The sequence below is a fragment of the Phalacrocorax aristotelis genome, chromosome 1 (assembly GCF_949628215.1).
Source record: "Phalacrocorax aristotelis chromosome 1, bGulAri2.1, whole genome shotgun sequence".
Classification (NCBI taxonomy): Eukaryota; Metazoa; Chordata; class Aves; order Suliformes; family Phalacrocoracidae; genus Phalacrocorax; species Phalacrocorax aristotelis.
Genome location: NC_134276.1, coordinates 217,864,807 through 217,880,666, shown reverse-complemented (window position 1 = coordinate 217,880,666; position 15,860 = coordinate 217,864,807). Strand labels below are relative to the sequence as shown.

The following is a 15,860-nucleotide window of genomic DNA, read 5'->3' as shown; positions in this document are numbered from 1 at the left end:
ACACATCCATGGGGTGACATCCATGGGGACACGTCCATGGGGCCTCATCCATGGGGACACATCCATGGGGACACATCCATGGGCACATGTCCATGGGGACACGTCCATAGGGACTCATCCATGGGGCCTCATCCATGGGGACACATCCGTGGGCGCATGTCCATGGAGACACGTCCATGGGGACACATCGTGGGACTCATCCATGGGACACGTCCATAGGGACTCATCCATGGGGACACGTCCATGGGGACACATCGTGGGACTCATCCGTGGGACACGTCCATAGGGACTCGTCCATGGGGACACGTCCATGGGGACACATCGTGGGACTCATCCATGGGACACGTCCATAGGAACTCATCCATGGGGACACGTCCATGGGGACACATCGTGGGACTCATCCGTGGGACACGTCCATAGGAACTCATCCATGGGGACACGTCCATGGGGACACATCGTGGGACTCATCCGTGGGATACGTCCATAGGGACTCATCCATGGGGACACGTCCATGGGGACACATCGTGGGACTCATCCATGGGACACGTCCATGGGGACTCATCCATGGGGACACGTCCATGGGGACACATCGTGGGACTCATCCATGGGACACGTCCATGGGGACTCATCCATGGGGACACGTCCATGGGGACACGTCCACAGGGACCTGCCCGCCGCCATCACAGAGCCACTTTCTGCCACCGTCACGGGGTCCGGGGAGGGTGGCGCTGCTGGGAGGGAGACAACCGCCACCGTCACCCGGAGGGCAAGTGGGGCAGTGGTGGCATGTACCGGGCTCCCCGTCAGGGCCCCCCGACCCCTCGGTGCGGGTGGCTGTGGGGAGCTCCTTACCGGGGTGGGGGTGAGTGGGCGCCGTGACACCCCCACGGCCGTGGGCGGGGAACAGGGACACTGGTGGCTTTCACTCCCCTTTCCTGCCCGGCTGCTACGGGGCAGCTCCAGGAACACGCTCCGTGTCCGGGCGGAGGCGGGGGGACACGCGTGGATCTGGTGGTTGGGGCATAGGTGTGGTGGGGGCACGGATGGGTCTGGTGGGCGGATGTGTGGGTCTGATGGGAGCAGGACGAGATCTGGTGGGGGGATGTACACGACTGATGGGTCAGCACATAGATCTGGTGGGTGGGCGCGTAGATCTGGTGGGTGGATGCATGGACCTACAGCAGGTGTGTCGATCTGAAGGGTGGATGTATAGATCTAATGCGTGGGCACGTAGATCTGTTGGGAGACTCTTAGATCTGTTGGGTGGACATGCAGATCTGTGATGTTGGAGTGTCCAACCCCACCAAGACCTCGTGGGTTGCCCAGGGAGGTTCTCCAGAGACCCGCTGGCACCAACCGCCATGTTTCGGCACCCTGGGGAGCTTGTTCCAGCAGCACCCAACGCATGCATCTCCCTGGGTGGTGGGACCCACAACCGGGGCTGGGTGGTGGCTCTGTGGTGACGCAGGCTGGTGCCATCGCTGCGGTGCCGCAGGCTGGTGCCATCGCTGCGGTGCCGCGGGCTGGTGCCATCGCTGCAGTGCCACCTCGGTGACACTAAAAGCAAGAAGGGGATTTTTTTGGTTGCAGTTCCTCTGCCCAAAGCTCTCACCTTCCGCCAGGAAGGGCTGTGCCGGCACCGGCAGCTGCTCCCGGGGCTTTCCAGCCTTATGAACCCCAGGAGAGCAGATAAATAATAATAAATATAATAATAAATATAATAATAACTGGGGGAGTGGTGCTGTGTGATGGGACACAGCGATGGCTCTTGCCTCTGCTCGCGCCGGCCAAGAGAGCCAGAAGCGTGATGAACAGAAATTTAGGTGCAAAAATTCACCAAAAAAAATATGGGATTTGAGCCTTGGATCCGGTTCAGGAAGGGACCCTGCTGCTTCCCCGCACCCCGGGGTGAGCCTGTAATTAATGCGAACAAGGTGGAGGGGACAGAGCAGAGCATTGGGATGGAGGAAGGATCCATCCATCCTCATCCTCCTCCCCGCCGGCTTCGGGTGGGTCACGCTGGACACCCAAAAATAAAGGCAAATCTGAAGAAATCTCCCAAACTGTCCCATTTTTTAAAGTAGCTCGTAGATTTTTGCAGTGGAGAGGGGAATCGCAGGTATTGGAGCCCACTTCCCTCTGTCGGCAAGGTCGCTGGGGTCGGAGCATCGCCACTACCTGTTTGGGGTGATTTCTGAAAATTTGGGGTCAGAGGGTTGTACCCTTGCACGGGAACCCCGAACCCCCCCAGCTGGGGGGGTTTCAGGGACGAGGGCTCTCCTGCGTCCCTGCCGTCGCTGCTGCAGTCCCGGCTGTCTCTTCGTGTCCCCCCCCCGAGGGCTGTCACTGAAGGCAGAAATCAATTATAAATCCTAGTTATCAAACGCAACTGATCCCCCCAGGGCTGGGGGTCTCCGGGGCGGGGACGGCACGATTCGGGCAGTTTTGGGGCAGGCGGAGCTGCGGGGCCGGCCGGGAGCGGGGTTCAGGACCGACCTGGCTCGTCACGTGGTTGATAAGCCAGGTGCGCTGGCCCTTTAAGGCGGAGGGGCGCTGGCCCTTTAAGGCCAGGAACAGGTGCGGCGGCGACACACCGCGCTCGAGGGGGGTGGGGGCGGGGAGAGGGCGGCGGCTGAGCGACGGGGCGAGCCGCCAATGGGAAGGCACAGTGGGTCAGACGGGCCAATGAGCGGGTGGCGAAGGGGAGGGGCGCGAAGCGGGGTGTGTCGCCTCGGTGACCGGTTCGGCTCCGCTCGGCTCCGCTCCAGTCGGTTCGGCTCTGTTCGACCCATTCCGCTCGGCCCAGTTCGGCTCGGCTCCCAGCGGCCCGCTTCGGTTCCATTCGGCTCGGGCCGTTTCGGCTCCATTCGGCTCCGTTCGGCCCAGCTCGGCTCCATTCGGCTCGGCTCGTCCCGGCTCGGCTCGGCTCGTCCCGGCTCGGCTCGGCTCGTCCCGGCTCGGCTCGGCTCGTCCCGGCTCGGCCCTGCCCGGCCGGGCTTGGTTCGGCTCCATTCGGCCCGGCGCGTCCCGGCTCGTCCCTGCCCGGCTCGGTTCGGCTCGGCCCGGCCCGGCCATGGCGAGGCGGGCGGCGGGGCTCCCCGGCCCCCCCGGCGAGGATTTCTCCTTCGTGAGCCCGGCGGTGAAGTACGTGCTCTTCTTCTTCAACATGCTCTTCTGGGTGAGTCCAGGCGGCGGCACCCCCCCCACCTTATCGCTAGGGGGGCGAAAGCTGGGCTTTTGGGGTCCCCCTTGCTCGTGGTGTCACCCCTGGGTGCCCCCCCCGCCCCCAAACCTGTTGCCTTCCCCACCGTCCGGGGTGCCACAGCCCTTCGAGGGGGTCCCCGTGTCGCCACACATCCCCCCCCAATGGGTGCCAGCGCCACCACAGCGAGGGCCTTTGGGCCCGATCCTGGCCCCGCGTGGGTGGTGGACCCCGGGGGTGGGGGTGGTGGGGGAACACCCCCAGGGACCCCTCTTGTGTCACCCCCCCCGCCCCGGGAATACGGTTTGGGATCTTAATGTTTTTTAATGTTTTTTAATGTTTTGGGGAATTTAAAAAATATTTTTGGGAGGTTTCTTAATGTTTCAGGTCTCTCTAATGTTTCGGGGGATGTTTTTAATGTTTTGGAGGGTTTTTAATGTTTTGGGATTTTTTTTTTTAAGGTTTAAGATTTTTTTTTCATATATCAGCAGATCTTTTTGTTTTGGGAAATTTTTTTTAATGTTTGGGGGGATTTTTAAAATATTTTCAGTTTGGTGGGGATTTTTTTGTGGTTTTGGGGGGTTTTTGGAGGGTCGGGAGTTTTGGAGGGATGTTTCCTCATTCAAAATCCCATTTTTGAGGAAGTTTCTTGTTTCCGCCAAACTCGGTCCCACTGGGTCTGGCGGGGCGGGGCCGGGAGGCGGGGCCTGTGACACCACACCCTGCATGGGGTGGGGGCAACGAGGGGAAACTGAGGCAGAGGGTCTGGCCCTGCAGGTGATCTCAATGGTGATGGTGGCGGTGGGGGTCTACGCCCGGCTGCTGAAGCACGCGGGTGAGTTTTGGGGGGACTTGGGGGGTTCACGATGGGGGTTCGTTGGAGCCCCCGCCGCCCGGCCGAGGGGAGAGCAGGACCGATACGGCGCTGCGGCGCTCGGGGGTGCTGCCACGTTCCCCGAGGGAGCGGGACGCGGGATCCCCGGGGGTGCCGGGGCGGCTGGTGACGCTCGCCGCGGCAGAGGCGGCGATGGCCTGCCTGGCGGTGGACCCTGCTGTCTTGCTCGTCGTGGTCGGCGTCCTCACCTTCCTCATCACCTTCTGCGGCTGCGTCGGCTCCTTGCGGGAGAACATCTGCCTGCTGCAGGCGGTGAGTCCCCAGTGGGGGCGGCGGGTCCCTCCCGGGGGGCCCCCACGGGACCCTGGCATCACTCCCGAGGCATCCCCCTCCGTCGTCACCCTCCTCTCGCCCGCAGTTCTCCGTCTGCCTCACCATCGTCTTCCTCCTGCAGCTGGCAGCCGGCGTGCTGGGCTTTGTCTTCTCCGACAAGGTGGTGGTTTGGGGGGGTTGGGCAGTGGGGGGGGGGGGCCGGGTGGCCCAAGATGGTCCCCTTGGGTGACAGCCTTGCCCACGTCCCGCCCCACAGGCACGCGGGAAGGTCAGCGAGATCATCAACGGCGCCATCGTCCATTACCGTGACGACCTGGACCTGCAGAACCTCATCGATTTTGGGCAGAAGGAGGTGCGTGGCAGTGACAGGGTGGGGAGGGACACGACACACCGCCACCAACGAACGGACGGACAGGGACATGTCACTGCTCATGGGTCCGGCTTAACTCCACGGGGTTGAGGCTGTTGGGTGGCTCCTCCGTGAGGATTTGGTAGTGGCGAAGCTCTGCCGGCTGGAAGTTGGGGAGAGCTGGATGAAAAGAGGGTCTGTCCGTGTGCTGCAGGCCTCCGCCGCGGGGCGGGGGTCCCCTCCATGCTGAGCGCCCCCCACCCCTTCCCCGCAGTTCAGCTGCTGCGGAGGCGTCTCCTACAAGGACTGGTCCCAGAACATGTATTTCAACTGTACCGCCGCCAACCCCAGCCGGGAGCGGTGCTCCGTGCCTTTCTCCTGCTGCCTGCAGGACGCCCATGAGGTGAGGACGGCGCCCTCGGGGGGAACCCCCCAGGCCCTGATCTACACCCCTTTTCCCATCCCTCGGGGCTGCGTTGAGCCTGGACCCTCCTACCCCCACCACTGGCAGTGTGTGGGACCCCCACACTGCCCTCCGGGCGCAGGGACGCTGTGTGTCTCCCCTCCCCACCCCCAATATTGTCCCTTTTTGGGGAGTTTTAGGGAGCCCAGTGCTGGAGGGATGGGGCTGGGGACACCGAAGGTGGGGTGGCCCAGGGGGAGGGACACCCCGAGTGGCTCCGAGGTGATGGCAGAGCCCCCCCTAAGAGGCAGGGACCCCCCACCTCCAGTCCAGGGTGATTTGTCCCCAGCCCCTCGGTGTCCTGTTCCCCCCATCCCAGGCCGTCATCAACACCATGTGCGGGCAGGGCATGCAGGCCAGGAGCTACCTGGAGGCCAGCGCCTTCATCCACACCAACGGCTGCATCGACAAACTGGTCAACTGGATCCACAGCAACCTCTTCCTGCTGGGGGGCATCGCCCTGGGGCTGGCCGTCCCCCAGGTACCGGGGTGTCCCCCCTTATGGGCAGCGGGACCATCCTTCACTCTCCATGTCGTTCGGGAGCTGCCTTGAGGCTTAACTGCAATACCGGGGAGTCAGGGCTGGATTTGGGGTGGGGGGAGTGGTGCGAATGTTGGGCACATCCTCACCTGGAGCTGCGCGACCCCCTCGTAGGACAGCGGGGTGATGCTCCTCAGTGCCCTCCTCTTCCTCTTGCCTTCCTGTCCTGCAGCTGGTGGGCATCCTGCTGGCTCAGATCCTCATCAACCAGGTCAAAGACCAGATCAAGCTGCAGCTCTACAACCAGCAGCACCGGGCAGACCCCTGGTACTGAGCCCCGGTGCATCGCAGCGGAGCCAGCGTCCATCCCCACGGCACAGCGGTGGCTTGGGGAACTGGGATTTTCCAAACCCTGGATCCGTGGGAAGAGCTGAAGGGGGCTTTGCTGGAGAAGATGGAGGTTGGAGCAGGCTGCAGGCACCCGCATCTGTGCACGGTGGCCGCTGTGCTGCAGAGTGGGGTCGCTGGGGACTCGGCGGCTTCGGCAGCTGGCGTAAGAGCTGCCGGGCTTGGCCAGGACGTGCCGTGCTGCTGCGCCCTGTTTGGGAGACTGAACCAGCCCTGGTGAACTGTTGTCTGTCCGTCTGTCCGTCCCAGGGGACCGAGAGCTGGCGCACAGGTTGTGCACAAAACAGGTTTGCACTCGGATGTGCTTCCCATCGCCTCTTGGGCTGGAGATGGGTGTTTGTCTGTCTTTCCGTCCACGCAGCCGGCTGCCTTTGCCTTGGGCAAGGCTGGCTGCAGTCCCGGGGACGTTCCCCCCGGTCGCTGGGTGCCGCAGATCCTGTTGGCTCCATCTTGGTGTCCCGCGGGGAGGAGGGCTTTGCTTGCAGCAGGAGCTGTCGCCTGCGTGTCTACCCTGGAAGAAGGAACAGGCGGACGTCAGGCTGCGGGCTGACCCAAGGGCGCTTTGTCAGCCGAGGGTGGGGGTCCCGTCTCTGCCCTGGGGGGCTCAAACCCCTCCACGGGGCGCTGAGCCCCATGCAGATGAGGAGACAGGTGCAGCCCCATGGGGCCGGTGTCGGGCCACGACGTTTCCCTTTGGAAATAAAGAGAAAAAAGAGAATGAAGTGGGGTCCAGCTGTGGGGAAAACAAATATAAGCGACCCCCCAAAACAAGTGGGGAGGAGGGAATGGGGGCAGCACAGCCAGATAGTAGACAGCAGAGAATCCCCAGCAATGAAATGGGGAGAGGTCCTTGCTGCTCTGCTCTGGAGGGGGGGTGACTTTGGGGGTGGGGGGCACCCCAAACAGCTTTGGGGGTGCAAAGCTTGGAACGAGGGGCTGCTGCCACCCCCTAGGATTGCAGGCCTCGGCCTCGCCACCACTTTTCGGAGCTATTGCAAACTGTGGGTGGAGTTTTGGATTTTTTTTTTTAATTTCTTTTTTTTTTTTCCCCTTTCTTTTCCCCTCCTCGGGCTGGGTGGTCCCCCCCGCGCCGCCCCGCCGCAGAGAGAGTCGGGATGCGGCCCAGCGCCCGGCCCTTTGTGCGCGGCCGGGAGGCACCCAGGCAGGCGGGGGCTCGGCCCCACCAGCGGGTCCGTGCCCCTGTGCAACCTCCCTGCGCCCGGGTTTGTCCCCTCAGTGTCCCCGCAGTGGCTTTTGGCCAGGGTGGCACAGGGCTCTTGGGGGCTGAGGTGGCTGCGCTGGCCTGATCCTGCCCCAGCATCAGCCAAGGGCTGGCTCCCGGCTGCCCCCGGTCCCCTCCGGCATCCCCTGGCTGGCTGCTCCAGGAAAACTACCCAAAAACTGTGTTCCCCTAAAAAAAAAAGATTTCTCACCCTAAAAGAGCAACTTCTGGAAAGGGTCCCCCTCCCCACAAAGCAACTTCTCTCCTCAAGAAAGCAATTTCTCTTCCCCTGAAGCCCCCCCTCACCCCCCCGCCAAAATGTGGCTTCTCACACAAAACAATTTCTCCCCTCAAAAGTGATCACTTCTCCAAAGAATGGCATCTCTCCCCCGAAAAGTGACTCTTCCCCAGCCTGAAAAGTTACTTTTCTCCCCAAAACTTCTCCAAATTTTTTTTTAAAAAAAAACCTCTCTCCAAAGTTCGGAGAACTTTGTAAAAAAGCAAGTTCTCAAAAAAGGTGCTGCTCTCCAAAAGAGTGGCTTCTCCCCCCACCCAGACTGACTTTTGTCCCCAGAAAGTGACTTCCCATCAAAAAAGTTACTATTCTCGCCCCCAAAAAAGCAACTTTCTCCCCCCCAAAGGGACTTCTGTTTCCAAAAAGCAACTTTTCTCTCCCCCAAAGTGACTCTCGTTTCCAAAAAGTTACTTGTCTTCCTCTAAAAGTAGCTCCCACCAAAAGTTACTTTTATCCCCTAAAGAAAAGAAACTGTGAAAAGAAACTTTTCTCTCCCAATAAAGTGCCTTTTGTCCCCCAAAACTGACTCCTTTCCCCGCAAAAGCAGCTTTTCTTCCCCAAAGGCAACTTTTGTCCTCCAAAAAGTGACTTTTCCTTCCCAAAAAGTAGTCTTCCCCCCGCAAAGTGAGTTTTTGTCTAAAAATGAAACTTCTATCTCCCAAAAAAGTGCTTTTTGTAACCAAAAAGCAGCTTTTTCTCATCAAAAGTCGCTTCTCTTCCCCACAGGCAACTTTTCTCCTCCAAAAAGCAAATTTCCTTCCTAAAAAGTAACTTTTCTCCCCAAAAAAGTGACTTTCTCCCCCCACATCCAACTTTCCTCCCCTAAAAGTGACTTAGCTCCCTAAACAACTTTTCTCCTCCAAAAAAAGTGTCTTCTCCGCTCAAAAGGCAACTTTCCCCCCAAAAGTAACTTTTTTGCTAAAAAAAGAAACGTCTCTCTCCCAATAAAGTATCTTTTGTAACAGAAAAGCAACTTTTGCCCCCCAAAATTGGCTTTTCTCCTTCCAAAATGGCTTCTCTTCCCCACAGGCAACTTTTCTCCTCCAAAACGCGACTTTTCCTTCCCAAAAAGAAACTTCCCCCCCACCCGAAAACTTACTTTCTTCCCCCAAATCCAACTTTCCTCCCCTAAAAGTGACTTAGCTCGCTAAAAAACTTTTCTCCTACAAAAGGCGACTTCTCTGCCCAAAAAGCAACTTTCCCCCAAAAAGTAACTTTCTGCTTCCCAAAACAACTTTTATCCTCCCTAAACGAGAATTCTCTCCCTCAAAAAGCAACTCTCCCCCCTCAAAAGCAACCCCCCCCGCAAATCTCTCTCCTCCCCCCCAAATCCAACTTCTCTCCGAAAAAAACAAACTTTCTCCTCCAAAAACGCCGGCTCCTCCCCTTTCCAAAGCAACATTTCCCCTCCCAGAAGCTCCTTCTCCCTCCCTAAAACCAAATTTCCCCTCACAAACCCCAATATTTCCCCTCTCAAAAACCAACTTTCCCCCCCCTCAGGAAAACAACCCTTCCCCCAACTCCCTGAGCGCGATCTCCGTCCTCAACAACTCGTTTTTCATTTTTCCTCCTCAAAAACTGGTCCCCTCCCTGTCTGCTTTAAAGAAAAAAAGTAACTTTTTCCTCAGGAAAAGACATTTTTTCCTCAGAAGAGGGCATTTTTTCTCTCAAAAGCGGGATGCCCCCCCCCCGTCCCCCGTCCCGCGCCGCCTCTCCTCAGCCCGCCCCGGCGAGGGGCGCGAGGCGGTGGCGGGCCGGGCCGCGCTGAGGAGAGGGAGGAGGAGGAGGAGGAGGAGGAGGAAGGAGGAGGAGCGGCCCTGCTCCGCTCCCGGCGAGCTCAACAAAGGCCGTCGGGGCATGGCGGGGGCCGTGCCGCCCGCCTAGGGCCGGTGCGGTCCGGGATGGCGGCGCAGGGCGGCGGGTGGCGCTGGGCGCTGGCGCTGGGCATGGCGATGGCGCTGGGCGGCCGCCGCTCCTCCAGCCCCGCCGCCGCCGCCGCCGCCCCGTTCCTCAACGCCTCGGCCGTTCCCGAGCGCTGCCGCCGCCCCGCGCCCTGCGAACGGCTCCGTTACGGTGCCTGCCTGGGTTCGGCGCTGCCTTACGCCGCCACATCCACCTTGTTGGCCGCCGACTCCGCCTCGCAGGAGGAGGCTCACGGAAAGCTCCTGCTCTGGTCCGGTACGGACGGGGCGGGAGGGGGGCTGGGGACTCCCGGCCCGGGGCGGTGTAGCGGGGTGGGGGCGGTATGGGGAGGGGGACACGGACACACATGCACACACGGAGTGAGGAGTTTGGGAAAGGCCCGGGACGGGCAGGGGGGAGCGGGAGATGTAATGGGGGGCTGGGGGGGGAGCACGGGGCGCTGGGGAGCGCTATAGGGGGGTGGTGCAGTATGGAGGGTCTTGGGTGCCGTATGGAGGGGAGCAGTATAGCGGGGGGCTGGGGATGGGTGCCGTATGGAGCGGAGCAGTATAGCAGGGGGCTGGGATGGGTGCTGTATGGCGGAGACCAGTATAGTGGGGAACAGGGGATGGGTGCTGTGTGGAGGGGAGCAGTATAGTGGGGAGCTGGGATGGGCACAGTATAGCAGGGGGCTGGGATTGGGTACAGTATAGAGGGGGAGCAGTATAGCAGGGGACTAGGGATGGCTGCCATATAGGGGGATAGATGTTTAGGGGGGCAGAAGTAGGGGACCACGGGTGGGTAAGGCACAGATGGGAGCAGTATAGTGGGGGACAGGGTACAGTATAGAGAGGGCCTGGAGGTGGGTGCAGTGTAGCAGGGGAGCAGGGATGGGTGCAGTATAGCAGGGGTTCTGGGATCAGGCACAGTATAGTGGAGGAGCAGTATAGCAGGGGGGTGGGGCTGAGCCCTGCGCTGCAGGGGAGCAGTATAGCGCATGGGGACGGGCACAGCACCCCACAGGCTTTATAGCGGGGTCTGGGTGCTGCGTGCACCGAGCTGAGGGACGGATCGTGCTGGTGCTCCCTGCTGCTGGGGTCTGCCCCGTCCCACTGTGGGGCCACAGGGCAGGGGGACAGGATGACATGGCGGGGACGTGGGGGGGTGACAGCACTGTCCCCGCAGGCCTGCGCAATGCCCCACGCTGCTGGGATGTCATCCAGCCCCTGCTCTGCGCCGTCTACATGCCCAAGTGCGAGGACGGCCAGGTAGAGCTGCCCAGCCAGACCCTCTGCCAGGCCACCCGGGCGCCCTGCACCATCGTGGAGCGCGAGCGCGGCTGGCCCGACTTCCTCAAGTGCACGCCCGACCGATTCCCCGAGGGATGCCCGGTACGACGAGCTGCCACTCGTTACGACTGGCTCCAAATCCCCACGGGGCAGCGGGAAAACGCCGGCTGTCCCTAGCCCTCCGCGGGTGACCGATGTCCACCCCAGCCTTTGCTGTGAGGGTGTCTCCTCCTCCTCCTCCTCCTCACGGCCTCATTTCTCCTCCAACAGAACGAGGTGCAGAACATCAAGTTCAACAGCTCGGGGCAGTGCGAGGCGCCGCTGGTGAGGACGGACAACCCCAAGAGCTGGTACGAGGACGTGGAGGGTTGCGGCATCCAGTGCCAGAACCCGCTCTTCACTGAGAAGGAGCACCGTGAAATGCACGTCTACATCGCTGCCTTCAGCTCCGTCACCATCTTCTGCACGTTCTTCACCCTGGTGAGACACGGGGGGACATGGGGAGGTGTCCCCAAAAGGGGACCGGGCGCCAAGCTGTCCCTTTTTTCCCCGCCGCCAGGCCACGTTTGTCGCCGACTGGAGGAACTCCAACCGCTACCCCGCCGTCATCCTCTTCTATGTCAATGCCTGCTTCTTTGTGGGCAGCATCGGCTGGTTGGCGCAGTTCATGGATGGTGCCCGCGACGAGATCGTCTGCCGGGCTGATGGTACCATGCGGCTGGGGGAACCCACGTAGGTGTCACCTTTGTCCTCATCCCACCACGGCCGTGTGCTAAGAGGTGTCCCTGGGACCAGATCTTGGGGTTTCCTGGCTTCTTGGGAGCACAGAGGATGCTCTGCTCCTGGGGTCGGAGAGACCCCTTTCCTCTCCCGTGTCCCCTCGTGGAGGTTGGTGATGCTCCTGTCTTGCCTCCCCCCGTAGCTCCAACGAGACGCTCTCCTGCGTCATCATCTTCGTCATCGTCTACTACTCGCTGATGTCGGGTGTCATCTGGTTCGTCATGCTGACCTATGCCTGGCACACCTCCTTCAAGGCGCTGGGCACCACCTACCAGCCACTGCTGGGCAAGACCTCCTACTTCCACCTCATCACCTGGTCCATCCCCTTCGTCCTCACCGTCGCCATCCTGGCTGTGGCGCAGGTAACGGGACTGCGATCACATCTCTGGGCGGTTCCTTGAAGGGTGACGTCTGCAGGGAGGGGTGGCCGCAGCCAGCTGACGCCCCCTCCCTGTCCCCATCCCCACCAGGTGGATGGTGACTCCGTCAGTGGCATCTGTTTTGTGGGCTACAAGAACTACCGCTACCGGGCCGGCTTTGTCCTGGCACCCATTGGGCTCGTCCTCATCGTGGGAGGCTATTTCCTCATCCGGGGTAGGTGTGAGCTCGCCCCAGTGTGGGGACAGGGGGCACCGTGGGTGTCCCCCCAGCCCTGACCGCCTTGTCCCTCTGCTGCAGGGGTCATGACGCTCTTCTCCATCAAGAGCAACCACCCCGGGCTGCTGAGTGAGAAGGCGGCCAGCAAGATCAATGAGACCATGCTGCGGCTGGGTAAGTGAGGCTCTGTCAGCACTGTTTCCATGGGGATTTGAGCGGGAATGGGGGTGTTTTGTCCTCTGAACCGAGACAGCCCCATCCCATCTTCCCGGGGGTGGCTGCAGCGGAGGACAAAGCCATAGTGATGGTGGCACAGCCCCGGTGCAGCATCTTTGTCCCGGTGTCCAGCTAAACCAGGGATGTCCCGCTTCCCTTCCAGGCATCTTCGGCTTCTTGGCCTTCGGTTTCGTCTTCATCACTTTTGGCTGCCACTTCTATGACTTCTTCAACCAGGCAGAGTGGGAGCGCAGCTTTCGGGAATACGTCCTGTGAGCGGGACGGGGATGGGAGGGCAAGCGGGACGCTGGTGGCATCCCAGCCCCTCGCGTTGCTGAGTGTCCCCCGCCGGCATTGCCGCCGCGTCTCTGCTCTGTGGGGGCTCAGCCCCATCACGGGGCGTCCGTCGGGTGTCCCTCCTCCTCACGACCGCCGTCCTGTGTCTGTCCCCGCAGGTGCGAGGCCAACGTGACCATCGCCACGCAGACCAACAAGCCCATCCCGGATTGTGAGATCAAGAACCGGCCGAGTCTGCTGGTGGAGAAGATCAACCTCTTCGCCATGTTCGGCACCGGTGTCTCCATGAGCACCTGGGTCTGGACCAAGGCCACCCTGCTCATCTGGAAGCGTACCTGGTGCAGGTGGGACCCTGGGGCTGTCACCCCACCTCTGTGTGACCCTTCCTGCCCCATCCAACATCCTCAGATGTTGGAGGTTGTCCCCAGATGTTTGTCCGTCCGCTGTGGGGTCGCAGCTGGCAGTGGTTTAGGAACGGGGTGGCTTCTCCCACTTTGTCTTTTGTCCCATTTGTGGGGCACCTCCATCCCCAGGGGACCCATCCAATGCAGTCACCAGCCCATGGGGTCCCTGTGCAGAGTGGGAGAGGGAGATGGGGAGGGTCCCCTTGCCACTGGCTGCGATGCCTGTGTGTCCCCTGTTCCCGGGTCACCCCATGTCCCTGCTCCGTCCCTCCGTGTCCCCAGGCTGACGGGGCAAAGCGACGACCAGCCCAAGAGGATCAAGAAGAGCAAGATGATCGCAAAGGCCTTCTCCAAGCGCAAGGAGCTGCTGCGTGACCCGGGCCGGGAGTTGTCCTTCAGCATGCACACCGTCTCGCACGACGGCCCTGTGGGTACGTGCCGGCTGGAGGGGGCTGTCTCGGCAGCACGCCGGGGTCTCCGCCATCCACCCCTGACTTGACCAGAGCTCCCCTGTTGTCGCTGCAGCTGGTTTAGCGTTTGACATCAACGAGCCGTCGGCCGACGTGTCCTCGGCATGGGCCCAGCACGTCACAAAGATGGTGGCCAGGAGAGGGGCTATCCTACCCCAGGACATCTCCGTGACGCCTGTGGCGACGCCTGGCAAGTCCTTGGGGAGGGTTTGGGGCAGCTCTGGGGGGATGAGCCGGGCTGAGGGGTATTGGGGACGTGCAGGGAGGCAGAGCTGGGGGGTGTGGGGCAGGATCCAGCCTCTCTCACCTGCCCTATCCCATGCCCCGCAGTGCCGCCGGAGGAGAGGGCCAACCTCTGGGTGGTGGAGGCCGATGTCTCCCCCGACCTGCAGAAACGCAGCGCTCGCAAGAAGAAGCGGAGGAAGAAGAAGAAGGAGGTGTGCCCAGGCCCTGAGCGCTGCCCTGCAGCCCCCCCAGCCCCCAGCACTGTCCCTCACCTGCCCCGGTTGCCCCCCCAGCCCTGCCTGGTCGCCTTCGCCCCCGACGTCCTCTCGGGCCTCCCACCTGGCCAGCCCGAAGCCACCTTCACTGGAGGGCTGTGGGACGGCCGCCGCAGAACCAACGTCTTCCACCTCATCAGCAACCCCTTCTGCCCTGAGAGCGGGTCCCTGGAGGAGGAGAGCCCCGGCCCCAGCAGCGGGCACCAGCAGCTCAATGGGGGTCTGCTCTGGCCCCACGGCACCCTGCCCCACGGTGGGGGACCGAGGACTCAGGGCCGACGGGCCGGCTTGGCCCCCATCCACTCTCGGACCAACCTGGTGGATGCGGAGCTGCTGGACGCCGATTCGGACTTTTGAACCCATCAGGGATGTTGCGAGGGGACGGGGACAGTTGGGGTGAGACCCCAAACCTCACCCAGCATGGGTGGCCTGTGAGGGGACACCGAAGCCCACCCCATCCTGCTGGGGCCAGTTCCAAGCATCCCCCTGGCCCGGCCACGGCTGATTTCTCCCCTCGGAGTGCGGCATTTCTTTGCCCGGATGGACTCGATGCACATCCCAGCGTGACAAGACACCGGCAGAAGGGTTTTGGGGTCTCCCTCGGCATCGCTGAGAGAAGAGAAATGGGGCGTCGATGGACCAAACCCCACGCAGGTCCTGCGGGGATTTGAGGACGAGGGGGACGGGCGCGGTGCCCCCCAGGACAGCAGTGCCGGACAGTGGGTGAGCGTAGGTTCGGGGTGCATTTTGGTGAGCTTTGTCCCGTGTCTCGGGGTGCTGGGACCCGCCGACACCCCTCACTCGCCCTCTGCCCCCACCCGCGGCTAGACGGTGCATAGAGCTTACAAACACGTGTGCCAATAGGGTTGGTTTTTTCGATTATTATTATTTTTAAATTTTTTTTATAATACACCGAGACGTAACGGCCAGGCACAGCCTCCGCTAGGGTGTGGGATAAGCTGAACCCCCTCACTGGGCGGTGGTGGCGGCATCCCCCGGGTGCACCCGTTTTCCTGGGTGCCCCGTTATTTCTTCAGGGGTCCCAAAGTGCCTTCCAGCTCCCCAGAGAGCTGAACCAGACCCAAACCGCAGGGTTGGGGGACGGTGGTCCCTGGCCATAGGAGACGGGGAACCGTGCTGGGGTTCCTTGAGCCACGATGCAAAAGAAAAACAACCCCAAACCCAAGCGAAAGTTTAAAATCCCCGGGGTGAGCCAGGGTCGCCTTTGCTGTCGGGATGCACCACCCCCCCACCCCTGCCCAGAGCGAAGCTTTTTATTACTTTTCTTAAGGAAAAAAAAACCCCGAAGTTACAGCGGACCCGGCCAAGCCCTGACGTAGGAGGACTCCGGTCCCTGCTGGTGTTTTGTATCTGTCCATTATCCCTGTACGTGTCTTTATTAAACCCTGGTAGGCTCCTGGCTTTCTCGCGATCCCGGTGACCTCCTCGGGTTAATTTTTGCTGTGTAAAGGAAAAAACCCTCCTCTATCAGTATTAAATTTGCCAAGTTTTCATTGCCAGCGGCTCCCCGGGCTCTTTGCAGGGAGAATGAGCGCGGGGAAACATCCGCGGGGTTTTGCCCTTTCTCCTAAAAGGGCTCCAACTGCTTTAAAAGCCCTGCCCCATCTGTTTCGCCCACCAAAGGCAGGTGTGAGGGGCTGGAAACATCTGCAGGTGCTGTGGGGAGCGTTTTGGGGGACACTCGCTGGGTTTTGGCAGCAAAAGGGGGGGGTCCGGGGGGGCCCTCTGCCAGCAGATGGCACTATGGCCTTAAATATCCCCAAACCTGCAGATGTGTGGCCCAAATTTTGGGGTGC

The 15,860-nt window shown here is 61.2% G+C and overlaps 2 protein-coding genes and 1 long non-coding RNA gene across 5 annotated transcripts; 2 read left to right on the top strand and 1 right to left on the bottom strand.

Annotated features, from left to right (window-relative positions):
• Positions 1–2,703: 2,703 nt before the first annotated feature.
• Positions 2,704–6,789, top strand: TSPAN33 (tetraspanin 33). Of its 2 annotated transcripts, XM_075081757.1 has the most exons (8): positions 2,704–3,178; positions 3,980–4,037; positions 4,222–4,349; positions 4,456–4,530; positions 4,627–4,722; positions 4,994–5,122; positions 5,502–5,663; positions 5,896–6,789. In XM_075081757.1, exons 1-8 carry the CDS (start codon positions 3,074–3,076, stop codon positions 5,995–5,997), a joined length of 855 nt encoding a protein of 284 aa, XP_074937858.1. In that variant the 5' UTR covers positions 2,704–3,073; the 3' UTR covers positions 5,998–6,789. The 2 variants fall into 2 exon arrangements, with proteins under 2 accessions (XP_074937858.1, XP_074937857.1); XM_075081756.1 differs by having other exon boundaries at positions 3,980–4,530.
• LOC142051950 (uncharacterized) lies at positions 4,708–8,881 on the bottom strand. Of its 2 annotated transcripts, none has more exons than XR_012658675.1 (3): positions 7,505–8,881; positions 5,813–6,762; positions 4,708–4,899 (listed from the first exon to the last, which is right to left on the bottom strand). It is a non-coding gene; the product is annotated as an uncharacterized LOC142051950 (long non-coding RNA). The 2 variants fall into 2 exon arrangements; XR_012658676.1 differs by having other exon boundaries at positions 5,813–6,582.
• A 132-nt stretch (positions 8,882–9,013) lies between these two features.
• Positions 9,014–15,561, top strand: SMO (smoothened, frizzled class receptor). Its single transcript, XM_075081754.1, has 12 exons — positions 9,014–9,766; positions 10,676–10,881; positions 11,050–11,259; positions 11,339–11,511; positions 11,702–11,921; positions 12,030–12,153; positions 12,238–12,330; positions 12,536–12,644; positions 12,828–13,013; positions 13,356–13,504; positions 13,599–13,733; positions 13,874–15,561. Exons 1-12 carry the CDS (start codon positions 9,490–9,492, stop codon positions 14,398–14,400), a joined length of 2,409 nt encoding a protein of 802 aa, XP_074937855.1. The 5' UTR covers positions 9,014–9,489; the 3' UTR covers positions 14,401–15,561.
• Positions 15,562–15,860: the final 299 nt, after the last annotated feature.

Excerpts from the sequence above, each read along its gene's own strand:
- TSPAN33 (XM_075081756.1), top strand. The coding sequence starts at position 3,074 with ATGGCGAGGCGGGCGGCGGGGCTCCCCGGCCCCCCCGGCGAGGATTTC. Across the intron at positions 4,723-4,993 it reads TCGATTTTGGGCAGAAGGAG|TTCAGCTGCTGCGGAGGCGT; the intron begins GTGCGTGGCAGT and ends CCTTCCCCGCAG. Across the intron at positions 5,123-5,501 it reads GCCTGCAGGACGCCCATGAG|GCCGTCATCAACACCATGTG; the intron begins GTGAGGACGGCG and ends CCCCCATCCCAG.
- SMO (XM_075081754.1), top strand. The coding sequence starts at position 9,490 with ATGGCGGCGCAGGGCGGCGGGTGGCGCTGGGCGCTGGCGCTGGGCATG. Across the intron at positions 9,767-10,675 it reads AAAGCTCCTGCTCTGGTCCG|GCCTGCGCAATGCCCCACGC; the intron begins GTACGGACGGGG and ends CTGTCCCCGCAG. Across the intron at positions 11,922-12,029 it reads CCATCCTGGCTGTGGCGCAG|GTGGATGGTGACTCCGTCAG; the intron begins GTAACGGGACTG and ends CATCCCCACCAG.